The sequence below is a fragment of the Dicentrarchus labrax genome, unplaced genomic scaffold, assembly GCF_905237075.1.
Source record: "Dicentrarchus labrax unplaced genomic scaffold, dlabrax2021, whole genome shotgun sequence".
NCBI lineage: Eukaryota > Metazoa > Chordata > Actinopteri > Moronidae > Dicentrarchus > Dicentrarchus labrax.
The window spans coordinates 3,649,439-3,676,635 of NW_026136722.1; the positions used below are offsets into that span (position 1 = coordinate 3,649,439).

Here is a 27,197-nt window from a genome sequence, read left to right on the forward strand (position 1 = left end):
CCTCACACAAGTATTAAGAGGGATTTAAGTTAAGACTTCCCAAAGTCACAGGCACTGAAAGCTCTAATATGAGATGGGTGAGGGAAACGGCGTGAGACATCCGACATGTCTGCAGCAGAAAATAGCTCTCAGTCTCCACTGGAACACTAGAATAGTAAAGTAGATTGGTAAGTACTCCTGTAGAGATGGGGACAAGAGCCTGGGAAAAGTAAATACAAAACAATCACTCCTCACACATAAGTAAAGCAAACGTCTGAGCTCCACACATTTGTATTCAGTGTATACACTAAATGTCACTAGTGGCATTTTTGGCTGTAAATGGCTTTGCAGCAGTATGGTGTTCTTATTGTTGCTGCTCTACACCTAATGTTAATTGTAGTGATGCTTGTAGCTTTAAATGGTTTTTATTTGAGCATTTTAGGATAAAGAAAGTGCAAACACTGGCTTTGTACGTGGTTCGGGTACATGCATTCGGCTTTTAAAGCATAAGAATTGGAACTAAATGATTGTTCAACACTGCAGCAGCACAGTCCACGCGTGGTCCGCTGTGTCTGAGCTTTAATAAAATAGTTGCAAGTGCATTAAAAAGGCCAGTCTGGGGGAATTCTGGACACTGCTGCCCAGTTAATGATCATAATATACTGCTGATGTATTATGTCTATAAAAACCTCCGTGAGGCCAGCATTCTGAGCTCAATTTATCATCATAGTCACCCTTGACCTTTATGTTGTGTGCTGCCGTGATATTATAGATATTAAGTTTTTCTTGATTGGGATTTTGTCATTTAGTTAACATACTTTTTCCAGAGATTTTATCCACAGTCTGTGCTGGGGATTTGGTGTGAGCTTCTCAGTTACTCGAAAGTCTAAAAAATTCTTCTACCTGAAAGAAATTGTGCTATTCTTTGTCTGTTGACGTCTTTGCAAGTGACTTAACCTCTTCACAGGGATAATACTGAGCTGTGAAAAAATTAGTTGTTGCACTGAAAATACTTAATAAGTGAAACCAAAAGGGTGCATTTCAGCTTATTTCAAGCTTTTTATTATCACTGTTTTGCAAGTTACTGTTTTTTCCTTCTTCTGTTGCATATTATGCATCTTTGAGGTATCTGGTGTAATTTATTAGACTGTTTAAAGTGTACAGTACACATCAAAGAGCTGCTAATTGCATTCACTAAACTACTGTGCTTCAGTATTATATTGTACTTTACTTGAGATTTCTGTTTATCTGGTTTGTATATTATGCTACTTTGTACTTCTGCCCTGCTACAATTAAGAGCGTTTAGAAATAATGTACTATCATTAGCATTTATCTTAGCTTTTATCTGATTAATAACATATGATGAATTGATTCCCAGTATTTAAGTAGCTATTTCTTATTCACTATAAAATGTATTTTCTGCCATCATGTTGGATTACTATTTTATGTTGTAGTTTTAGTATTACTTACTATATGTCAGCTTCTTGAGCACTAAAGTTAGTATGCAGAGGGGATGTTTGTGATAACATCAAAGTTAATGTTAAGAGAAAAGAAGAGAAGAAAGACATTAAATAAGTGTGTGTTATGGAGCTGTTTAAAATTTCAGTCATGTCTCCAGTTAGTTGATGGTGCCATCTAGTGTACAAGGCTCTCTCTTTCTCTGTCTGTCTCTCTCTGTCTGTCTCTCTCTCTGTCTGTCTGTCTCTCTCTCTCTCTCTCTCTCTCTCTCTCTCTCTCTCTCTGTCTCTCTCTGTCTCTCTGTCTCTCTCCCCCTCTCTCTGCCAGGTCCTGTTATCTATTAAACTATAAACAATTCATATATGAATAAAAGGTTTCACAGACACACACACACACACACACACACACACACACACATGCAGTGAATAGAATAAAATACAAGCTTTACTCTTACCTCGCCATTCTACATGCATTCACACACGGAATGCATCAACATCCACATGGCACCTTCGCTTCTCCTCCAGGAGTTCATGGTGAGTTCACTGACTCTGACATGTCAGAGAAAGGAAAAATCTACGGTTTGATAATAATAAATCCATCAGAGCTGTGGGTCGAGTGCAGCTCACAGCAGTATGTATTTCAGCTTGGAAACAGGGGGTCGGCTTTACGGGGCCTAGTGGCAAAATATGATGGCTGAAGTGAAGGAAAGAAATCAATAATTTCCTCTCCACTCATCTGGGGTTTTGATCAAATGTCAGAACAACTCTTTTTTCTGTATTTCATGCAAAGATGTAGGGACACCTCTGCTTCCTTTTTCGCCTTGTTTGTGCAAGCAGAGTTTTGACATCTAAAGTGATTAAAGTATCAGGATTATAGTATTTTTAGCACATAAGAACACTTAGTTCTGCATTAACCAATCAATAATTAGGAATATTAGTGATATTACAGTAGTAAAGGATTGGGATTAAGTAAATCATGGATTTCAAAATGTGCTTAAATTAAAAAGGGCAGTTTTGTGATAGTTTCACATTTAGTCAAAATGACCAGTTTACCTCAAAGGGCTTTACAATCTGTGTATCATATGACACCCTCTATCCTTAGACCTTCAATTCAGATGAGGAAAATCTCCCAAAAAAAACCTTTACTGAGGAGAAAGGAAGAAATACCTGAGGTAGCAACAGAGGAGGGATCTCTCCCAGACATGCAACAGAAGTAGTGTGTACAGAATAGAGCAAAATGACAATAGTAGAATGGTGGTATTCAAATCCCACTAAAAGACCAAAGCCAACAATTAACTGACTCTGCACATTAATTATTATTCTTCATGCACACACTGTGCATCCAAAGCCTGAAATACAGAGACAAAGTCCAATCTGTGAGTCACACCTTGTACTAAGTGACATGTTACTTATGACATAACATATATGTCATGATAAACATAAACAATGTAGTGTGCTGCTGTGAATGAAGTTTTGTATATAAATCTATATTTAAATCTTTGATATTATATCATTATTTTATTATTATTATTATTATTATAAATCGTTACAATTATTTTTATTGTTATTATTTTATTTATCTTTATCTTTTTTATTTCTGTTTTCAGGTCTAACTTGTAAATAAGATCTCGATCTCAATGTGACTTCCTATATATATATATATATATGATTTTGTACATTGCAGAGTAGAAACAGGCCTCTGTTTGCAGTCTTGAATAAAACATACCATGTGGCAAATGCACACACTCTCTCTCTCTCTCTCTCTCTCTCTCTCTCTCTCTCACACACACACACACACACACACACACACACACACACACACACACACACACACACACACACACACACAGTCAGGGTTTATAGCACATGTCAGTGTGTTTTATGGTTGAACCATGTTTAATTATTTACTCCAGTCTTTCTGAGGCCACAGTGGTGTCGATTACAAACACACTGAACTGCCTTCTCTCCTCAACTCCACGTCCAGTTCAATACGATTAACTCTCATTTCTCACAGAGACTTTGTTACATTTGTTGGATGATTTAAGCCCTGCAGACCCTTTCGAGGTTTCATTGACAGTTGCAGTACTCTGGATATAAACATGTCGGGGATGAATAGGGATGAGCTGCATCGCTCCACCTTGGGGATTTACTCGGTAAGTAACTTACACTTTATGTGTGGGCTACTGGCTCAGATTAGACAACAAACTTACATGTGAGACAAATGGGTGCAAAAAATAACCACATGAGTAGGAGTACTTGTAAGAGTGGGCTGTCCTGTGTTGTGATCTCTTTTCATTTCTACCAAACAAACATGATGTGAATTCACAGTTTGAAATTCAGGGAGTATTTCCTCCGCTTGATAACACCAGAGATTTGAGTCTCCGGCTGTCTGTGTTCCGGTGTTGGGAGGGAGAGTTTGTGCTCATAAATACAGATTGAATTAAAGATGGATTGTATTGATTCTCCTTTAACTTTCTCTGACTTTCAAAATTCAACAGAAACAGTGGTGTATATGAGTGTCTGTGTGTTTGTGTTTCCCAAACAGAGCTTGATGGATGAGTTCAACCCAAGCCTACAGAAACTGGTTTCACTGGGTAACAGCTACATACACGCTTTCCAGGGTAAGACAGAAAGAAAGAAAAGCAATTGGCTAATGAGAATTTCGCAGTTTTAGGCCATTTGTGTGGGAAATTCACACACCTATAAGTGCTATAAACTACAGAAAAACTATAATGGCAGCACACAATATGGGTGCTGCCAGGCGTCTATTTCACTGCACCTTATTCCAAAGTCCATATGCTTTGGGAATATCCCGGTGATGTTATAGCCTTGGTTTTGGGCTTGTAACCAAGGCCTGCAGAGGTTGTTATGAGTACATTGTCAACAGACAAACAAGGCCCCACAGCTATATTTGATTTCCATATACAGAGGAAGGGATTTAGGATATTGAATCTAGGCTTGGCCTAAGGGTATTGGATTTTTTTCTATGCTCTATATCTGAATGTGTTTCCTTTAAGTCCTGTGAGGAAGAGAATAGGTCATTTTACAGCCAGGATTAAACTTTTAATTTGAATCCTAACGTACAGTAATTGTGTCTATATTTTAGGTCTTAATTATCCACATAATAATCACCTCTAATCCCTGTGCAGTGCATTCAATGTGAAAGACCTTTAAAATGCTGGAATGCAAATGCAATTCAGTCACAGAAGCAGTTTTACATGGTTATACTTTTGCACATTATATGACATTATAGGTGTTTGTTTAATATATGAGAGAGCAGTAATGCAACGTCATCACCAACTGCTTCATAGTAGCACCACTGCACCAAAACCCCTGCAGACAATAAAAGGCAGGTTATGATGTCTCTTGTTTCCACCTGCACAGAGGCTATAAGTTCCCTCCTTGTGTTCAGAGTAGAGTCATAACTCCATAACAAGTTAATGAGCTCAAGCCAAGACCAAGAAGTAATGTCTGTTTAGATTCTACTAATACAGCTTCTGCTAAAGAAAACTAAAAAGGTAGTGGATGCCATTCAGTCTCCTTATCCATTGTTATTACTATCACATACAGTAGGTGTTTAATATTGAAATCCATTAGTCTGACAGCCTCAGGGCAAGTGCGTTTGATTGGTTAGCACTGGCTGCAGCCCCATCTGTCCAAAACAAGGCAGTTTTCCCCACCTACTGAATAATCAGGACAGTATAATAGCTGATAGAAATAAAGCAGTATCAAAAGCAGATGATCAAAGTGCACAGAGGTATCAATGACAGTGAACAGACGCTTTATGGTTATTGCTTATGAAGAAAAATGATTCACTGTGATTTTATGCTGTTATCTAGGTAAACATTTTAAAATGATTGCAGAGAGATGTTTGTTTGTATGGTAATTTAAATCATTTCCATCTCCATGTTTTGTAATGAATCGCTCTGTTTACCTGCTTTTACAGTTCTACACCAGGGGAACGAGTTGTACGAAATCATTTTGCATTTCAAGTGTCTGTTGTGTTTGTGTGTATTTCAGCTCTTGCTGTAACAAGCGAGGCCTATTTCAGTGCACTTTCAAAGATTGGAGAAAGGGCTCGTCATACCATGTCCTCACACTCCCTAGGTATGTGTGAACAGTCATTGACTCAAATTGGGAACATAAAGAATCTATTTCTGTATCTACAGTCCAGGATGTGAGCATTCTGTCTTTGATCTGTTAATAGCCATTTATAAAAATGAATTAAACAATGTTCTTCCGTAGCATAAAGACCAAAGTTTACCCTCAGGTGACACCCTATTTTACTCCTTTTACAATGCCTAAGAACCAGTGCATGTGTAACATGTTTGTGTGTGTGAAGAGCATACCCGTTGATGTGTAGTGAGTAAGACATACTGTGAGAAGCTATTGAATTAATGTATTTTACAGTATCTATAACAGTCAGTGCCTAAAAAGACTAAAAGACTTTTACCTGCAGCTCCGACTGAGCTAGTATTTGTATTGGGCGGTCAAGTCAAGAACGTGACATAACTATCATCTGTAGATTTCTACTTAAGACAACAGGTTAGGTTTAAAGTTAGACTGCAACACAGTGTATGTTTGAATCTGTTTTCAAGCCAAGAGTTTTGGCAGTAGGTATCAGATGCCAGCAGACATCATGAATAATAGACGATGACAGGCAGCGGGCTGTGCTCTGCTCACTTAACCCTGCCACTCTAAAGAGGAGTCGTGTTAGGTTTAGTGGCTGAAGCTAAAAATATTGTCTGAACCGGATCATGTATGTGTATTCTTACTGAGGAAGAGGAACTGTACCATGGCATGCATTTCTAGGACTGTGACAAGATAAACAGGTTCAACATTCCCTGAATACAATGATATGGCATGGTAAAACCTGATATTAAACTGCTTTGGAAATGGTTTTACCAGCTGTTTAGGTCCCTCTTCTACCTGTATGGTATAGTATAGTATAGGTGCACAGCTATGCATGGAGCTAGCTTCAATAAAGGCTGAAGACAGCAGTTTAAATACAAGTCAGAAAACACTCATATTAGCATATTACTTTATAGTGTTAGGCTTCTGTTTTCCTGAAAAATAATTACTCTAACCATCTGGATGAAAAAATATTCAGTCTGCTACATGATAAAAAAAAGAGATGAAATGAAAAAGGAGAGGCAAATAAAGGATAGAACCAGAGTTTCTGGTGAGTCTTGAGTTCAGTCCGAAGCTAAGCTGAACACAGAGACACAGACACACTTCCACAACGCTAACGTCTGTACAGCTGTTAGCCTGCATAAACACAAATGGTTCAGTCGTCAAGTTCAGGGTAAAAAAGCGAAAATTCGGCTCACTTTCTGTCTGAACACACCTGAGAAGAAGCAGTAACTCCTGTGTTTCTGTATCTTTCGGATTCGGTAGAAAACCCTCAGAATATCGTAATAAAGTTTTTACTCTCAGCTGAGGTGGAAAAGTTGGTGTATCAATAAAATAAACTATTTCAAGTGCAATGAAAAGATACATAGTGAGTTAATCATTATGTATGTGAAGCAAAACTTAAAAATCCACTGAAACATCTGATCCACTGGAGAGACAAAAGATGGCGATGAGGAGACTGTAACCTTCCTCAAATTAATACATGAAACAAACAGAAATGCCATGTTTTGGTCGTGCTTCTACATTTTTTCCCACCATTTAAGGTTTGACTGTTGCTCATTTAATTACCTCCCTCTGCTTCTGCAATAGATACTACTGCTTATCTCAATGAACCAACTCCCAATATTATATTATATATTATAACAGTAGTGGATGGAAGCCAATTCGCCAGTAGGTGGCAAAAGTAGTCTCTGCACTTTAATTAAACAAGTAGAAGTAATTCTATTCTTAAGAAGTAAGAAGTAGAAAACTAGAAAGTGCCCTCTTATTACATCTTTTATGTAATTTTCGTTGTTTTCTTCATGTTACATCTATTGCACATTCATATCTGTCATATCTATCATTCATATAAAAAAGGACATTCAACATCATATTAGTTAAACTGCATAGTTGATCTTTATTTAGAGCACAGATTTTAATATTTTTTATATTCACATATGAGTGTGTCTGTATGTTAGCTGGTGTGTGTGTAAGTTTGTTTAACAAATTAATGTTGAGATCACTGATTATTGATACTGGAATAAATGCTCAGAAAGCTGGTAACAGATACTGCCCCTATCCTGAAGATTACAGACATGGATCTGACCTGATTTTATTTTATTTTTACATGATATGATATTATATGATATGATATACATATCTGGATACTTTCTATTAACTTGGATACCATTGGATCTTTCTGTATAGTGATCCTTTTCGTCCAGTAGAATAGAAATGAATGAAGATAATTTTTAAAGATGTAATTTTATTGTTTTCATGTAATATATTTATAATGTCACATGTAATCCTGTTGTTTTTAAGGAGACGTCTTGATTCGGATCTCTGAGAACCAAAGAATGCTGACGTCAGAGCTGGAGGGAGTAGTAAGTCATATCAACACTGCACCAATCTGTTCATCGCAACTTCTAAGTACCGTCAAGCTCTTATGTGCTCCGTTTCCTTATGTATTTAATATGGTTTTGTGTGTCTCCTTCCAGATCCGCTGGTTCAGTGTAGAGGTTCTTCAGGAGATGGACAATAACATTAGACTGGACAGAGATTACATATCAGTGAGTGAGGGCCAAATCAGGGGCGCAGCAAGGTCAAAAAGGGGCTAATGACTAGCTGTTACCGCATTATTATTTCCTGGAATGAAAAGTACAATTAATAACTGCAGGCCATCATGGGAAGCCATTAGAATGAATGGGATTTCCAATAGATTGCTAATTTGGACCGGACATTCTCCCACAGTACCTGGATGACTGAAATGGTTTTACACAGATGTGAAATGAATTCCCTGTCACACAGGGCAGTAGGAGGCACTATGAGATGGAAGTCCACAACCAGGCAGAAGCTCTGGAGAGACAGCTGAGGAGAGGAGCCAACCAGGTGAGTGTGTGCCGGTGTGCAGCTTAAATTCAGCATCATCGTATATGAATGAGTCATTACATATGCACTGTCAAATATGTGTATCCTCAGGATTGTAGTGAGTACGTGCACTTCCTGAGGAAGAGCCATGATGAGGCTCTGAAGGAGGAGGAGAGACGACACCGCTTCCTGGCTGAGAAACACTGTGGCCTGATACAAGCCATCGCCCACCTCATGAATAAGGTATGTATTCAGTGTTTTATGGTTTGTTTTGGCATGGCTTGACTACAGGTGCAAAATGGGTCGGGTTTTATATTACAACTCATTGAAATGCATGTCAGACGGACAATAACTAGAAGGCACTCTAAAAGAGAATTCACAATAATGTGTAATGATTATTTGAGACTTTGTCAGTGCCTGTAGGGAAATTCCCCTCCTTTATAACGAGCAGCATCAGAGCAACAGAGACAGATTCAGTTTCTTCAGCAGGTCTGATGCCTCACTAACAGGTTGTCTTTTCGAACTTTGGACTCCCTGCTCACTTTTTATCACAACACTCTCCTGACCCAAGTGACAGGGTGTGACAGTAAACCCAACCCTATAGCTGTCACAAGGCCCTTTGAGACTGCACCAGTGGTTCAGGACTGACTTGACACATTTGCTGAGCTTTCTGCACTCGTAGGCTAAATAGAAGCAGCCCAAGGACCAAGTTTTCCCTTCCCTTTACATGATTTTTGATAAATCTACTGGAGATAACAATGTAAATGCAAAGGTCATTCCAATAAATATGACCTCGAAACAGGTTATACTACCAACAGGTGAAGAAAGGTATGCAAACCGTTGTGTCTTGTTGCGCATCAGGCTGTTTGAACCACGCATGGTGCTAAAATTCTCAACCTAAAACATTTATTACATTAACACTTCACTTAAATTCATGGCCATTTTGTAAAGATGAAAATAAATTGGTTCAAAAAGTCCAGAAAGTTAAAGTTATAAGAAAGAAGTCAAATTTATGAGATAAAAGGTCAGAATTAATAAAATAGTCAAAAATATGAGATAGTAGGTCATTTTTTTTGTTTGTTGACTTTTCTGAATTGTTTTATGTTTTTTTATGTCAAAGCATTTTTAATGGCAGAAATGAGCTTGCATAAATACGCTTTAATTCTCTGAGGTTTAATTCTGTAGCTTTAACCTGTGTGACCAGAACAGATTTGTCTCTCACAGACACAAACAGATGGAAGTCTAATATGGCATGCTGGTGACATTTTTCACACGACAACAACAATAGTACTCACAGTTAAAGGACGCAATCCACTGTTTATGTGGATGACTGTTGTCTCATAGCACTGAACATACACTTGTGTATATGAGGCATTGTTTTTGCCAAATGAGCACTAACATAAGCTTCTGCAACATAACCCTTCTTAATTAATGGGATACTTTACTGTGTGTGTGTGTGTGTGTGTGTGTGTGTGTGTGTGTGTGTGTGTGTGTGTGTGTGTATGTGTGTTTGTGTGTGTGATGTTGCAGACAGTAGGTTCTCTGCAGAAGAGAGCTGATGCCTGGACATACGAGGTGAATGCCACCAGAGGACCCGAGGCCAGACAACCCGCTCCTGTGGATAACTCTGTGAGTTCAGGGGAGAGTTTACAAAAGCCAGTTGTGTTTACTGAATTATTCAAGCTAGATTGCATTTGAATCTTTCAAAAGTCCAAGAATATGCTGCTGGTGTGAGATATGATTTTGAAAAAGGGCTGAAGGGGAAGCTGTGTAAGATGGGTTTGGGCAAATGTATTGTGAAATTGATTGCAGAATTGAAGTCAGTCGAAGCTTTTAGCATTTAGTTTTAAAGTGTCCTAAAGTGATAAGAAAACATATTGTGGTGGAACTGGCTGTTATCTGCACCAAGAAATAGATAATACTTATTCACAGACAGTGTGTTATAGAGAAACCAGTGAATTATTGCAATCATATTTTTGTTACCAGGGTGCCCTCTGCTGGCTGGAGCCTGATTTAATTTAAAACCATCAGAATGAATCACACCTCATGAGGCATAATAAAATGTCTGAAGAGCATTAAACCTGTTGCTGCAATAAAATGGATCACATATTTTCTGGCATAAAAGGAATTAATATCTGATTGTGATAAAGTATTTTCCTTTTGAAACACTATAATCAAAATCTGGATGTTATACATCATCTGGATGAACACATTAGTCCTTGAGTGTGAATTCAAAATGACGCTTCAGAACAGTGCAGTTAACACAATGGATAATTCACAAACTGGAACCATATGGTTTTGCATGAAGGCTACAATTACGATTCAAGTAAACAACAAAGACAGGCCTGAGATAACCCCTGTCAGCTTCAGTCCGTTCCTCATTTGAAGGTGACGTGCCAATGAACCCTGCAGATCCCACATCCTACTGTAATAACAATCAGAGGATTAACATGGATCCTATGTTTGTTTTGGTTTGATGTGGGATTCATCCTTGCTTATAACTGAGTGAAGTCTGTGAGCCATGTTAGACAAATATTTGAGTTGTGCTCATAGTCACACGTAATACATTACTCACTGTAACATACAGGAGATCCAACACATGTGAGGATGTGACTGGCTGCTGCTTTTGTTTCTCATCTGGATTCATGCTGTTGTTTACAAGTTATATTAACGTTACAACTGCAAAGACTGGCAGCCCGGTTGTTCACACTGTACCTGTGCATGTAATGAGTTGTGTATTCATGGTGAAACAGATGGGGATGAAGGAGGAGGAGATCAGAAAGACCAGAGAGGAGCTGACCCTCGGCAAAATACCATCAAGGGGTGAGTGGTTACTGTAATATGAACAGGGCTTCATTCCAAAACTCTATATTTACTTTGAGTAAAGATATCACTTTACCGGCACCGTGCTTGAACATAGACAGTAAATCTAAAATGTCAACAGCTAACAACAATATCATAAAATGATTTTGATCTGACTTTGGTGCCACATATTTCATGTTATATTTAGAACGAAAGCATGGCTGTAATATTCATTGACGTCTGTAAATCATTTGCAGGCCATAATGCCTCCGCCTGTATATCAGAGCTAATTTTGCCTTCATTCCACCACACTCTTTATCATTCTTTAAGCCTTTTATCTCTCTCTCTCTCTCTCTCTCTCTCTCTCTCTCTCTCTCTCTCTTTCTCTCTACCATCTTTCTCTCCCTCCTCATCATTTTTCACATCATGCACTTTCAAACCTCCTCATTTGTACTTTCCTCTGCCTGTCTAATTATTTGGCTTGCTTATCTAGAGTAAAAATACATACAGTGACAAAAGACAAAAAACAATCTTGAAATATTAAATAGCACATCCACTTATGTTCCACTTTCACCCTTCTGAAACACAAAATAAGGCTTCTTGTTGCCCACTATAGAGAACATTATATAATATTATATGTTGGTATAATTCAATAAATTGAATCCCCTGCCATCTAAGCAAAAACATTATGCATAGTAAGATACTTAGTAGTCTGCCATAATTAATTAAATAAATAAATAAATTGTTGCCATTTATATATTTTAATTAATCATTTCACCAGACATTCTTCTTTGCCAATTAAGAGCTTTATCAGTTAACTCGTGTAACAAACTCTTCTCTCCAGCCCCGTCTCCCCAGGGAAGCATTTACAGCTCTCGAGCAGAGTCAGTGGGAGGGGGTGGTGGTGGTGGTGGAAGATCCATGAGGGCACTGGTGGCCCACCAGCCTGGTGGCTCCAACCCCACCCTGCTGCCCTTCTCCAGGGGAGAGATGATCACTGTGATGGCCCAACAGCCCAGGAACGGCTGGCTGTACGGACATGCTGACAGCACTTCACGGTGAGTGATGTTCCCCTGTGAGTGTTTGTGTTAATGTGGAGGCATCTGTCTGTCTTGCTTAACCATGTGCACCCATTGTAAATATGTCTGTTACTCAAGTTAAAGATATGGTAGCCTGCTTTTTTTTTGCTGCTGTACTCTCTGTTGCACACACATACCATTCAGAAGACCAATATATTCAGCTAGTTTACATTAACATTTTTACACTTTATAGACACAGGTTCCTTTTCCTAAAAGATAATCAGCTGTGAGAGAATTGATATCTTTTACACTGTAAAAGTAACATGTTAAAGAAACTGAACCAGGATTAGAGTCTACAGCCATGTTAGCGGCCCTGTGAGGCTGTACTTAGACAGAGCGGTGCTTTGAGCTAAATGCATCAGTGCACAAAACAATGTTAATAATAGCATGCTAACATTAGCAGTAAACACGAAGTACAACTGAGGCTGATGGGAATAGATATTTCAATTTTGATCTGATAAAGGAGCTAGAGGAAAAGTCAGAGGATCACCAAAGTCTGTGATTCATCCTCTGGGGCAATAGTTGTTTAAGCTGTGTTAAAAAGTGTGTTGGTCTTTACTAATTTATTTAAAAGTTTTTACCCCCTTAACATTCTTCATGGCGTTAATCATATGTCATCTTCACTTTCTGGCTCTTTTGTTTTCAGTCAGGGATGGTTTCCAGCCTCCTATGTGGAAGCAGTGGATGATCCCCCGAAGACAACCAGCTCTCGGTAAAAATCCAATAAAATGTTTTTAACAAGTACAACTGTTAAATAGCATTATGCGATGCTAAGAGCAGGCTGATAAAGGAATGTATTGTCATATCTTTCTGACTCTTACTATGCCAGACATCATGGTGAAAAACAAGGTTTCTAAGCATTAACACCTGAGTTAGGTTCACCATAAATATGACGCTGCAGCCGACAGCAGCTCAGTTTAGCTTAGAGACTGAAAACATGGGGAAGCAGCTAGCCTGGCTCTGTCTGAATGTAACAAAGTGTGCCCATCTAAAGCTCATTAATTGATACAGGATACCTTATGGGTTTGAAATTGAAAAGTACGTTCAGGTTTTACAGAGGTGATATGATGGCTGGACACAGCAGTAGTAGTAGAATTATTAAAGTAACTAAGCATATTTGCTGTTGAAATATTACTTTAATAACCTCAGTTAGACACAATACTAAGAAGCTTTTCAATATTTGAAGAGTAGGATTTATTGTATATTGACTGTGACTGGTTATTTTGCTGTAGAAAACCATGCTAGTCATGATTACATGTCAAGTGGGTGGACAAAAGAAATCAAAAATGGACATCTAAAAATGCATTTCTGATGTAAAAACAGAACTGCAGCTGCTCGCACATTACTCTTCCTAATGAATTTATTCACTGAAAATTGTCTTGTGTTATGAAGTGGAGAAATAGGTTTGAATCTGGTAGTCTCACAGTTTGCATGTCTCATATTTGTACGTCACCCCCCACAGTCCAAAGAATTATTTACTTTCAGCCACATAGAATGGATGTAGAGATTTTAAACATAAGACTAAATCTTCTGCATTCAACCCTGAAGCACACAATACATTTTGCAGCTCTACCAGGACGTCCTTATTGTTTTATTCAAAAGAGGGTCAGCATGAAACTCATGCCTGGAATAATAACTTGAACTATTTAGGATATTTGGGTGACCCATAGCTGTGAGGAAAACCAGTAGGAGGTTTGAAACTAAAACTTTGCTCAGTCACTGTGAACACATGCGGCAGCCTTTGTAGATCAAATACACTGAACATATGTATTTGATGCGAAACTTCAAACTTGACAAGGAAAAAAACATTTAACTCATATTTGTTTGTAATTTCTATATATTTTATATTTCACTTTTAATTTATTTAGCTGATGCTTTTTTTCCAAAGCGACTTACGATAATAAATTAATAATTCAACCAGACTTTGCTACTTCGACACATAAAGACAGTTCATTTGTTGTCATTTCAGTAGCTCCACTCTCCGAAGCAGCAGCAGCATGAGCAACCTGCTCGACCAACCAGGGAGCAGCAGCCACAGTGGAGCCCCGCCCCCTCCGCCTCCACCTCCACCTCCATCTTATAATAGACAGTCTGATATGCGACCAATCACGCCGACTCCTGACAGAAGGGATGAGTTTAATTCGGAAAACAAGGTCAGTCAGTCTGTCTGATTCATCAATCAGTGTAGCTCATGTCAATCAATCCTCTCTCCCTCTCTCTCTGTCTATCAAAAGATTATCAATCTTTTCTTCAAAAAAAGGTCTACAAATGGACTCTGAAATGTAGTTTTCTGGGAGCTCATTGTATTTCTCTTATTCTTGTCTTCTGCAGACTCTTTTAAAAGCATTGTGGGGACTGCTTTCTAAAAAGGCACCTTTTATAAAGCCTTTATAAACTGTAACTAAGGGAATTATCAATAGTTAATGAATCATTTATTTTTGCTTTTCAGATCAGTTATAATCCATTAATTAAAAACTTTTGGGCTACCAGGCTGGAGAAAATCTGTTCCTCCATCCTTTCTTTTCAGTCATAATACAGCTTTGAAGGCTGGTTGTCCATTCATAAATATTAATGGGTTTCTCGCTTTATAAGAAAGCAGTCTGTAGTGCAGTGTAGTGCTAATAAGCTGTTAATAAATTACTGGAAAAGAGTGATTTTTACCATCCAAAAGGAAATGTTGGTTTGTGGTTTGGTTGAACAAAACAAAACAAAACATCCAAAGATGTAGAAATGATATGAAACAGCTCGGTATCCTTTGATGGTATGGTGGTATTTTCCAGTCTGTCCAGCAGGGGCACTGCGGCAAGGTGCTGTTCTCCATGGCCCCACACCCCTCTTTCTGGTGGATGCAGGGAGGAAGCTCCAGCTGCTGATGGTGTATGGGCGAGGAGGTTGTGTGCATGCATGTGTGCGTGTGCTCTTGTTTTGGCATGCTGTAACTCGAGAATATTAAGATTAAGACCTATTTGAAGTCCTTGTGACTGAATAGATCTGGTACATAATCTTTAGGGCGCTGCAGGGTGTGATAGTGCTGTCTGGTGCTCTTTAAGCACACAGTAGCATTTCTGTTTCTGCACGCAGAGAGATTTTGACAGGCGGGACCTAAAGGTAATAGATTACCTTCCTAAACTGGAATGTTTTACCGATTGATTTTAAAGCAAATGATCACAATATTGCAAATGGCTGGTATATGTAAGGGAACAGTAAGGGAGCGCAGAAGCAATGGCAGATCCTTCCCCGAAGCCTTCTCCACACCGCAGCCCTCATCTCGCTCCCACCATTCCCATCCGTCAGACACTGCTCACGCATTTCATATTCAATAAACAATTCATTCGCATCTCAGTTGATGGAGTGGTCCTTGCTTGTGAATTGTTTACTAAAGTCTTGAACATATTCATAATGGAAACTTGTGCTGCTTTCAGTGACACTGCTCTACACAACTTGTTCTCAAGTCAACAATGCAAATGACAAACATTTATTATTTATTATGAATGTGTTTTTTGGTGTGACATTGATGCATTTTCCTTGATGTGTCTGCATGGTCTCTTGTCCATTGCTATTGTAAAAATGTGATTTAGCAGTTTGAGTCAACTGAACACACTCTCAAGTGTGTTTGTGGCTGCCTGAAACAACACATCAGCGAGCAGCTTGTGGGAGGACCCGCTGAAACCACGAGGGGTCAAGGGCTGGAGCCTCCATTAGTGCATGTGTCTACATTTTGTGGTTTGAATTGGCCTTCTCTCACCCATACCTTTCTCACATTTTTTCTACAGAGATCAAAACCACATGGATCACGACCAGAACTCTTCCCAAGGTAAGATTAATCTACTTGCGGCTCTGCTTTGAAAGGACAGACAGGTTGTGAAATTCTTAAATGGAGGCCACTCCAGAGACTAATGATACTTTTTGAAGTATATCATGAACCCATTAAATCAGAGAACAACAGATGAGGGCATTGATCTAAATGGCACAGAATCGCTTTCCTTCCATTAGAGTTTCAAGTGCAGTTTAGGGTTGAAACCATTTCAGTTACGGCCATTTGGGAACCAGGACTATTACTCTCATTCTCACTTCAGGTGAGCAGTTTGCTAGATGATGCTTGTACGGTTTGAAAACGCAGTGTTCATTTCTCTTGTTATAACATTTGGTGTTGGGCTATAAGATGTTATTTAGGGCCACAGCATTTTCTGATATTGGTTTTCTCCACTCTCTTTTTCTCTTCTTCTAACATTTATTCTCCACCCTCTTTTACACTTTTATTTTAAAGGGGTACCAACCCATTTGCCACAGTTAAGCTGAAGCCCACGACCACAGATGACAGATCGACCCCACGTTTTAATCGTTGATGACATCTTGACCCTTAAAACATATGCTTACATTGGGCTTGACAGTTTCTCCTTGACCTTGGAAAGAGAAATATATATGGTAGAAAGTTAATACGTGGACCTTGAGTGGAGGTTGTTTTGTCAACTGGTGTTTTCATACCTCTGGAAATACTCTGCCATAGTGTCCTTCTGCACCCAGCACTGGAGAAAGAGGACAAAACTTTTCATAAATATTGCAGAATTCTTGGGTTCGCACAAGGACTGTAGATATCTATTTTTGTAGGTCTGAACCAACAACCAACATCTATTCATGTTTTTTGTAGCTTCTTTCATGATTGGCTCTGGCTTTGTGAAAATTAATCATTGTGATACAAATCTGTTTATGTAGCATAAACTAATATGTGCATTGATCTTACCTTGGCTTAAATCATCATTCATTACTTGAAATGTTTAGTTTATTACTAAAGTTCATGTGAATGACTTAGATATAGGAAATAAATGATTACTGTCTATGATGTGTATATAGTGTTGAACTGATACTATAATCAATGCTAAAGACATGTTGGTGTGTAACAAAATTGACCTTTTTATGTAATTGTACCAGTTTATGTAACTTTCTGCATCTTTTGTAGCTCAGGAATGGATGCATGATGCCATGTACCGTATGTACATTTTATGTTTTTTGTTTTAATTGCCATTGTGTTGTACCTCCATCATTTTTCTCTACATGGCCTACTGAATTACGTCCACTGATAAATATTAATTGCATTACTAATTTACTTTGGCTTGTTGAAAATGTAACCTCTGACAGATAATGTAATATCTTATAAAGAATAGGATAAAATGTCTGAGCCAGAAATGTAATGAAAAATGCAGCGCATTCATGGATTATGTAACACCATTTTTATAGCATCATATAATTACTTTAACCAGCGTGTTTCACTTCAGTAGCAGGTGGCATTTATTTCTGCTGGTATAAGGTTAATATTGATCAATAATGTAACTAACAAGAATAAAAATGTTAAGTTATTACGCAATAAAAATACTGGTATTACATCATCAGTTGTCCCAGACAGCTTCACTTAAAATCTTTAGTATTTGTCTATATCATTAATTATTTACTACTGAATAAGCAACAAAAATAGTTAAAGTTCAGAAGAAAAAACTCTTTTGAGAAGAGAGCAGACAAAAACAAAACAATACAGAAATCTCTCATGAAATAGCCAAAACATTTCTAACTTTGGCAGAAAATAACATTATTCATTATTCATTATTATTATAGAAGCTGGGGTCTTTAAAAGTATGTCAAACATGTCACATTTTGACACTTTGCTTCACTGTTTATGAGCAGCACTTTATCACATGTTAAAGAAGATGCCACTTCCCATAAACTGTCCACTGACCATTTGTCTTTCTTGTGAATGACACTGATCTTAACAGTGTGCTGGGACCAGTAGTTTGAGCGACACTGAACTGAACAGCCCTGTTCCTCGCATTTTAAGTGATAGCCTCTAAGCTTCACATCTGTGTTTATTTGCTCAGGCAGTAAAATGGCCTACTAAAGAAGATCAGGATTCCCGCGTTGCCTGTTTGGGTCCTCCGCTGGGGATACTTAACCCAAATTGAACCTCAGTGTGAATCCAATTCTGCTAATGGCTTGACAGCATGGTTCTGTTAAACTAGCACGGCGCTTCTGAGTAAAGACTCTTTAGCAAGTGGAATACTGTGGCCTCTGCCTCCTTTTTCTCTTTCAGAGAAGTTGCATTTATAATGCGGAATAGTCTGTGAAGAAACGCTGGCGGAAAGATGCTCCTCGGAGTTTGTTTTTATGCAGTTTCTTCCTCTCCTGTCACTGCTTAGGGGATGCTAATGAATACTAACAAATGACACTGACGGCTAAGTTTGACCTTCTTACTTTTTAGTACATCCCTTTATGCATTATTAGGTTGCAGTCAAGATATGCATCACTCGTTCAGCTTGATTAGAGTAAAAGTGACAGCGAAATAGAGAAAGGAAGGAAAGAAGGGGTGGATTGAGAGTGCAAAATCAGATAGAAAAATCATATCAAAGGAAGGAATTAACAGAAGAGACTTAGTGAGTCAGCTTCCTCGAGGCTTCGTTTTTCTTTTTCTTTTTATTTGATTCATTCACAGCTTGACCTGTTTCTTCTTTTGGTATGTTTTACAACAGCTCATTACCAGAGGAGAAAGGGATGGATGGATAGATAGATGGATGGATGGACGGTGGTGATGGTGGTGATGGTGTAGGAGGGACAGAGGGGAGCAAATGCAGGAAGGGAACAGTGCCAGAAGTGAAATCAACAGAGAGAAGAGAAAAACTGAAAAAAAACGGAGAAAGAAAGAGGGAAAGTAAGAGAAAGTGTTGGCTAAGAAAACAAAGAGATAATTAAGTTTAAGTCAGAAATACAGGAGGAAATGAGGGTATTTCTCTTATAATCTCTGTTTACTGTAAATATCTACTTTATGCGTTAAAATGTGAGGTTTATTTCTGCAGGCATGTTTTTTTTATCTATACATAAACAGAAACAAGAACAGTTTGTATAAAAAGGATAAAATAAATAGGATGAATATAGCGGGGGGTGAGAGGTGGCACACCACAGCTTACTTCCCATAGTGCAGCATTGCACTTAGTGAAGACAGCGGTGAGGGAGAAAGTGAGGAAGAGGAGTGTGTGTAGGAAGAATTGGCTGCAGTCTGGTGGGCTGGAAGTCGGGGTGGGGTGGTGATGTGTAGGTGTTGGGGAGGAAGGGGGGCCAGCGGGTGTCAGGATGTAGCGGTGGTAAGGAGGTGATCTTGGAGTGCTAGTCAGTCACACTAGGTTTATTCATTCACCAGACCGGCAAACTCTGCAGGAGAGGAAGAAAAACAAGTTGTTGTAAAGAACCATCACAGTACCATCACAGTAAAAAAAACGCTTCAGTTAAATAAATGGTGTCACTTCTCAAAATCTATCTAAAAAGTTATAATATATGTAGGAAAACAACCGTAATATGTACACAGTAGTGTGCACAATTTGTGGTTAGGGACCGTACAAAAATGATTTGGCAGAAACTTGTAAAAAGGGGGAGGTGACATAGTTTTTATTTTTACTGAACATTTTTAAGAGTGCAAGGGATGGTCTAATTTGTCCATGCCCCAGACTTCTTTTGTGATGTTTACTCTACCCAAAATATATTGCATACATTACATAACAAATGCAGTAAACAAGATGCACCACTTGTTATATTTTTTACCACAATTTTGGCAATTGCTTATTCAACTCCTAATTTTAGATTTTGGCTACGTCAAACATAAGTTTCAACACTCGTCTCAACCCCAATCATTTTTGTACAGTCCCTTAATGGGTCCAATCATGCAAACCGCCAATATGGTTTTTAAGATCCACTGTCTTGCTCTTGTATACGTCTGAGAAACTTTAAGATTGCTTAAAATTCTACATGCTTTGTGGTTCCATTAATTTAAGACAGATGAGGACAATGTAGGTGATGCCAATTACCTGCACCGAGGTATGTGGGACAAGGACAAATTTAGATTCTGCTTCTTTGGCTTAGAAGTTCAACAGAAAACAACTGCAGTGTAAGATCTCATAGCTATAATGAAACTGACTTTACATACTAACACTCATTAATAAAAGATCAGAAAATAAAATGAATCTGCCTGTGTTTGTGTATTTGTGACTTTATTTCTACATTTGTGTTGCTTGGTGTCTCTTTGTATGACCATGTGAAACTCCCACTAATGGAATTTGATGTTTACCATCGACTCCAATCTTGCCGTCTCCATCCTTGTCAGCTGCTTTTAAAAATGCTTTGGTTTCTTTGTCTGTCAGGTCCCTGCCATCTTTGGCAAAACCCTTCAGGACGTATCTAGCCAGGGACAGAAAAGCAGAACAAATCTGTGTCAGGACACTAATGTTTCATGTGCAGCAAGATCATTTGTTGCATCTTTTGGGTTCATATGTGTGTTATTTATTTATGCGTGTATGCACTCACTTGAGCTCCTCTTCCTCTATGAAGCCGCTGTTGTCGGCGTCCAGCACCGTGAAGACCTTCTTCACATCATCAGCAGACTTGGCCTTCAGACCCACTATCTCGAAAAACTTCTTATGGTCAAAGGAGTCAGCAACTGCACACGGACACATACACACACACACACACACACACACACACACACAAGGAGACACAAAGGCACTACTTGAAGGGTATGTTTATGTCAGAATTAGAAACAAAATTTCTGTTGGACTTCAAAGATAGTGGATATGTCACACACAGGTAAGTGTACGTACTCATAAACTCATACTGATGAAACTACTCTAAGTTACTTTAGGTTGCTTGTGCTGCTGATCTGGGTGATGATGCCTAAAGGCAAGATAATTAAAAGTAATAAGGCAGCCTTCTAACAGTGTGGCAGTTATAGATTGAGAACATGTGTTTGCCAGAGGACCCATCAGTTCTGGGTCATGGAGCTCTGTCTGTCTCCTGTCTGTCTACACTACACATGCAAACATTAACTATAGGTTTGCACACATATGAAAGGAACTCAAAAAAGTATTCATTAGTGTCAGTTTTTACGTGACAAAGTATTTTAGACAACGCCTAGACGGTGAGCTTTGATCAGCATGAAACTCTTGGATCAGCAGTACAAAAAATTAACAACTGTGTCAGAAAATATTTGGTTATTTGATAAAATATCAAAAGAACAAGCCTGTGTGAGTTCAAGGAAGAAGTTAACTGTGACTCCCAATGTGCATTTCAGCAAGAAACATCCAATCACAGAGCTTAAAATTGTATTAGCTTCTTTTAGTTTAAAAACTGTGAGTGGAATCTAAATATTACGGTGCTGAGAAAACTGAAAATATAATATACAGCTTAAATTAATCCTTTGGATTCTGGGTAAATTTTGGATGAATTTAGCATCTATGGCTCTGGACTTAGTTAGGGTTAGGGTTAACTGTAACCCTACCGTCAGCTGTGACAGCAAAGATTCATCCCTCTGACTATCTTATCTCCATAGTAACAGCAGCTGACACTCATGAGTTGTATTTTTGTATTTTGAAACATGAAATATCTGAAACAAAGTTTAAATAATGAAAACTGTTGGCCATAAGATAACCCTACCCATAAGTACTGGTCTTGAACCAGTCTAAAACCAGTAGCACTTGTATTCAACACCAGCCCAAAGCTACGACGAGCTCTGAAAACTAGAGCTGTTTCTAAACCCAAATCATCCACAGTCCATATCCTGCAAAATCTAACCAAATCTGGGAGATCATATGCGGGCCATATCCGGCTCACATTGGTCCACAAGAGACAAAACACAGCTGAGTGTTGGTCCACTCAGCTGCAATCGGCTCATCACGCTAGGCTTCCTCTGAACCCTGCAATCTGTGCCAAGTGCTTTACCTGCAAATGCATCTAGAGCTTTCTTGATGTCATCAGCGTTGAGGATGCTGCTCATTGCCATCTTGGCTGTTGGAGAAAAGGGAGGAAAAAAAGACAAGGGAGAGGGAGACAGAAAAAGAAGAGGAGGACAGACAGGGGACAAGGTTAAAAACAAGGTCGCTAGAGAGCAGAGAGAGAACTCAGAGACATTCTCGTATTACACTGGTGATTCTCTAGAAATGGAGCAGGAAACCAGGACATGTGAGAAAGAGGAGTGACAAAGGGAGAAAGGGAACGAGGCGTGACGGAGGTGGGGAAAGAGAACGTTACCGTGGCGGGAAGATGCTGAGAGGGGGAGGGAGAGGAGGTTTGGTTGTGTTATGGGATGTAGTACAAGGGTTATCAAAATTAAGGGAAAGATTAAACATAAGGGAGAGCAGTACAGAACAGCCAGTGTGGTGTCCATATCAGTGTTTTCCATTTTATCTGTGTGATATCATTGAGCTGTCACAGATGAACGCAGGGCACAGAGCCAGAGGCCAACTCATCAGGGGTTTAAAAGGCCATCTGAGTCTTCTGCTGTGCCTGAAATACCACAGGAGAATTCAGTTTGTCAGCCCAGTCCCGATGGAGAATCTTCTTGTACCTCACGCTATGAAAGGTGAGCCTGGCACTTAACAGCGCTTTGGCTTTTTACTCCGCGTGTGTGACTGAACCTGATCGCTGCTTATGAAGTTGTCACCTTCTACTTTGACTGATGTCCTCCTCTCCTCTGTTGCAATTGCAAACACATATATGTATACACTTGAAGCTGAACACAGAGAGAGGCAAACACACACAGAATCTCCAAGCGAGCAGGGGAGGAAGAGTTAGGAGCTGGGGTGTTGAGAAGAAGTGAGTGACATGTGGATTAGAGGACGCAGTGCTCTGATTTCAGTTTGCTCATTGTTGTCTGGCAAACCTTAATATGGATTTGCCTCTGACCTTCATTATTTCAAGAGGGCTGTATGACAGATGACTGACACTTCACTCAGGACATCCACTCAAATCTCACCTCCACCGAAGTGAATGCACAGACAACTTTTCTCTTCCACAGAAATCACTTTATGAATATATTTTAGTTGAAAATAGGCCATTCAGCACTTACAGTATTTTTAATATTAGCTCAACAGCTTTCAGAGTTTGTAGCAAATCACATCTTTATTTATAAATAGGTTGCTGTATGTTCCAGCCTCCAGCTGTCAGGCTCAATGGGTTCTCAATTGATGTTTTCGAGACTAAAATCTTGTGCTAATAAGACTAACTGGGAATCCATATCAAAAGTGTGATATCAGTAAGCACTGGAGCGTCAGCTCATTTTAACCAACTCTGACTTACATTCAGCCATCAGTGTCCTCAGAACTGGCTGTCCTTGGCCAACAATGCGCAACAGGCTGACCGTCAGAAATACAGCATGTCTCAGGATCAGTGTAGGTTGCTACATTTGATAAAATGGCATCTGTCTGTGTGTCTGTTCTGTGAGTCGGGCGAGTGTTAAACGTCTTTCTGTGTGGATTGCCTGTTAAGAGTCTGCTAACATTTGCTAATGAGTGCTAAACCAACCACCGTAAAAGTCCTCATGCTGCCTTAAAAAGGTGAGGTGAGGTGTATAGGTGAATAATTACTTCAAAGTTGTCTTTTGAGGTTTGAAATTGTAAAGCAAATTAAGTTAAGTTACCTAAACTCAATATATTCAGTTGAATCAATAATTGACAAATATCAATGGCACAGATTTGCTTCCCATTTACGTTTTCTCAGCTTAAAGAGTCAGTTCTTTATTTCATATGAATAAAATGAGACTGTTGCTGAAGCCACTTTGCCAACATTAGTACAAAGACAACATTGGAGGCTGCTCCCACAGACCTTAACTACTGACTACTGTGACTATAAATATATGGGGGACTGATCATGGTTAGCATTGTTTTCATTTTTACGTATAAAAAGAAACAACCATGACCTATATACTAAAGACACACAGGAAGTTTCCATCATTTCATCGTATATTTTCTTCAGACTACAAGAAAGAGGGATCTCTGGAGTGTTAAGTTTGTGATAAAACAAAATATTGGACCAGCTGATGGTGCTACATGAAAAGCCAGGGGAACACTGAAGTTATTACAGTAGTGCACTGACAGACCATCATTGCCATCCATACAGCCACGCTGCCAGCATGGCAAAAACAACTAAACTTAAGAGATGTGTCTTTTCAAGGCTCCTCAGACCTTGTGAGGGAGAACTCACTGTAAAATATATGCCCCAGGGGTCTTATACCTCATTGGATACAAATACACACAGATACTTAACACTTGTTTGTCTTTGTGGGTAGCTTACTGTAAACTACTGTATATGATATGGAAAATCTTTCAACCGTGTAACTGTGATGCTGATGCAAAGTATGGAGAAGTGAAATGTCTCATAGAAAGGTCACAATAATGACACTGAATCACCATCATCCTATGTTCCCTCTGAGCAACACATAATGCTGAGCTGGTCAATATCATGGCCCTGTCCTTCTCAGTGGAAATACAGTCTGAGTTGCCTGCACATTTTCACCTATTACAAATCACTCATGCTACAGTATTTTGCTGCATCATGCACATTCAAACTACTCTAATATCATATACTTGATCTGCCACAATGTGGATTTATTAGGCACACAAACAACAATGTTATTCATATGGGTTCAATTGTAATCAATCTAGGATATTTGTGTGGCTAATTCATGGGGAAGTGACCTGTAAAGACTCCTTAAATAACATTTCTTAGAAGATGGTAAATACATCCACAGTTATACAATCATAAAATTGATCTTGGCTATAGATCTTTGAACTACTCACAGATACATGATAAACACTATTTGAAGTAGTTTGTAGACTTCTTTCATTGGTGTCACACTCAGTGATGTATGAGCTTCTTTTGAGGTATGGTGTTATCTACTTCTGTAACATACTGCTGCACACACAGATCAATACTGAACACAGCTGTACTTGTGTGGCCACACATTCAATCTTTTATCATTATAAAAGCACAACCTCCTTCTCTGACCTTTACCACAAAGGTGTCTGTGGGGAGAAGAAACAATTCAACGTGAAATGAGGAGGATAAGATTGATTTACTGAGATATCTCAGTCAGTGTGCTGCCAGTGGAACTGTATAAAGTATGCCACATTGATTTATTTGAAGCAAAGTATAAAGACCAATTGTGGCAGTGCTATCTATTCTCTGTCTCTGTGGACTTTTGATCTCAGTCAATTATCTGAAATGCTTTGTCTTCTCTCGTTCAGCTAGTTAAACCTGAACTAATTTTTGTTTTAAGCCACATGGGGGCAGTGGAAACAACACTGACATATCATCATCTTGACTTGGCGAAATCTTAACAAACAGTTGCTAATCTACACATCCAGCAGTTATGCAACATTATCATTCATTTGGAGTTATGCTTCATCATAAGTTAATTTTCTTTTAGCTCTGCTTTGGTCTACACCAGCTACTGAAGGAAAAATTTGGCGCTTTAGCTGCTAAATGCTCCAAAACGTTCACCAGCTAGTCTGTATCTGCTCAACAGGTAGTGCCAAGTGGCTTTTTAGAGCTTTTTGATGAAAACAGCTGCTTGCTCCAGCTGAAAATGAGCTGAAACTCACTATCCAGCTCTATAAAGCCAAAGGGAGTAGAAGATTCTGCTAACAATCCTCTATCACATATCTTCCTGTTAAGGCAATCATTTTACATTTTGGGAAATATATTTAATTGTTTTGACATTAATTTGGTAGACATTTTCAGACATACGTATCAGGAGCAATTTGGGCTTCAGTATCTTGCTTTTGACAATTAGTGTTTATCTGAAATGCATATGACAAATGTTTTTTTCAATCAATTATTTAGTAAGTCAAGGCAGTGTAACTGCAACCCATAATGTTTTTTAACTTAACTTAATCATAGCTATGTTTTCCCTTTTTAAACCCCCATCTGATTAGGTGTGATATGAGCATCAATCAGGCTCCACCAAGGTTATCTGCTGATATAATGCCTGTATTGTTTAGTTGTTGCCATCGTCTATAACCACTATCTTTGCTAGATAAAATGTTTCGACTCCAGTAGTACTGCATGCCCTTGCTTTTTTTCCCTTCGTCTTTACTACACTGATTTGTGTGTTCTCGAAACTCTGTCCCTGAGGTGTGCTGTTTACTTCAAATCAACATTTTCATGACTGAAGCAGAATGCTGAGGCAAGATGTAATACACAGAAAGTCTGATCAGGAGTCTCCATCCAAACGAGAAAAAAAAGAAGCTGAAGCTGACACAAACTCTGGATTTCTCAGTATGGATCAATTGCTCATCTGTGGTTTTTATTAGTATGTGCTACAGTAGTTAATTAAACATATTTTCAATAGTCAACAGCAAGGACATCTTCACATAAAAACCTGAGAAAATGTACATTTATGTGCGTTAACTGTACATGTGTTCATTTGCAAAGTAACGCATGCCAGAGCATGGAATAGCCACTTTAGAGGGGCCACAATGTTTTTACTCAGAGAAAAAGGATTTAAGGATGTCAATTTTATTTCAACAAGAAATACTTTAAAACTGCTTAAGATAGGAGTCCACATATTTAGAAAATGGTTAACTAAAGGTGCCTCATAAAAAAGGGAATAAGTTAACAATTTGTTACATAAAACTTGAGCTTTAAAGGTTCCTCCAAGATTGTATCTTTCTTACATGAGGGTGAACGAGCCGTTTGAAGTAGAATAATACAGTATAGGTGAAACTGGGGTTTCCCTTGTCCCCCTCACCCTGATGGTCTCTCTAGGTGTGGGAAACCTAACCACGCTGCAGGGCTGCCAACTCCCCAGTCTACTGTAACAGCTGCGTGAAAGTGTGAATATGTGTGTGTGCATGCAAGTGTTTAGGGTGCCAAGCAGGCTAGGGTGAAAGGCTTAAAGAAGAATGTACTTGCATTTTAAGAAACCCGAGTCCCTTATGTGCTTTTGACTGTTGTGTGTATGTTTGTAGGGGAGAAGCAGAGAAAGTTCGTATGTGTGTTAGATAGAGCGAGACAGTTGTGGGGGAAAGAAAAAAAGAGGAGGAAAAAAAATGCCTCCACAATATCATTGCATGCCGTTTGTGAACTGGAGGTGAAC

General features: G+C 38.8%; 2 protein-coding genes across 7 annotated transcripts in view; one reads left to right on the forward strand and one right to left on the reverse strand.

Moving 5' to 3' along the window:
* The first annotated feature begins 3,366 nt into the window (after positions 1-3,366).
* Positions 3,367-18,023, forward strand: baiap2l2a (BAR/IMD domain containing adaptor protein 2 like 2a). 4 transcript variants are annotated; one of them, XR_007882072.1, is made up of 15 exons: positions 3,367-3,589; positions 3,982-4,057; positions 5,457-5,543; positions 7,869-7,930; positions 8,045-8,116; positions 8,355-8,435; positions 8,526-8,657; positions 9,945-10,043; positions 11,168-11,237; positions 12,061-12,274; positions 12,942-13,007; positions 14,265-14,448; positions 15,076-15,186; positions 16,069-16,109; positions 16,563-16,610. XR_007882072.1 is itself a non-coding variant. In XM_051388926.1 (15 exons), the coding sequence occupies exons 1-13, from the start codon at positions 3,536-3,538 to the stop codon at positions 15,166-15,168; spliced, it is 1,290 nt and encodes a 429-aa protein (XP_051244886.1). In that variant the 5' UTR covers positions 3,367-3,535; the 3' UTR covers positions 15,169-15,172; positions 16,069-16,109; positions 16,563-16,612. The 4 variants fall into 4 exon arrangements, 3 of the variants coding, with proteins under 3 accessions (XP_051244886.1, XP_051244884.1, XP_051244885.1); XM_051388926.1 differs by having other exon boundaries at positions 15,076-15,172; positions 16,563-16,612; XM_051388924.1 differs by lacking the exon at positions 15,076-15,186 and having other exon boundaries at positions 16,563-18,023.
* Positions 18,024-18,735: 712 nt separating this feature from the next.
* Positions 18,736-27,197, reverse strand: part of pvalb6 (parvalbumin 6) — a 47,708-nt gene continuing 39,246 nt past the window's right edge. For 2 of the 3 annotated variants that reach the window (XM_051388928.1, XM_051388927.1), the window contains exons 2-5: positions 22,043-22,108; positions 20,633-20,765; positions 20,397-20,506; positions 18,736-19,486 (exon numbers count right to left, since the gene is read on the reverse strand). In XM_051388928.1, coding sequence (XP_051244888.1) covers positions 19,461-19,486; positions 20,397-20,506; positions 20,633-20,765; positions 22,043-22,103 — 330 coding nt within the window. In that variant the 5' untranslated portion in view covers positions 22,104-22,108 and the 3' untranslated portion in view covers positions 18,736-19,460. The remainder of the gene's footprint in view (positions 19,487-20,396; positions 20,507-20,632; positions 20,766-22,042; positions 22,109-27,197) is intronic. The other variant, XR_007882073.1, reaches the window with a different exon arrangement.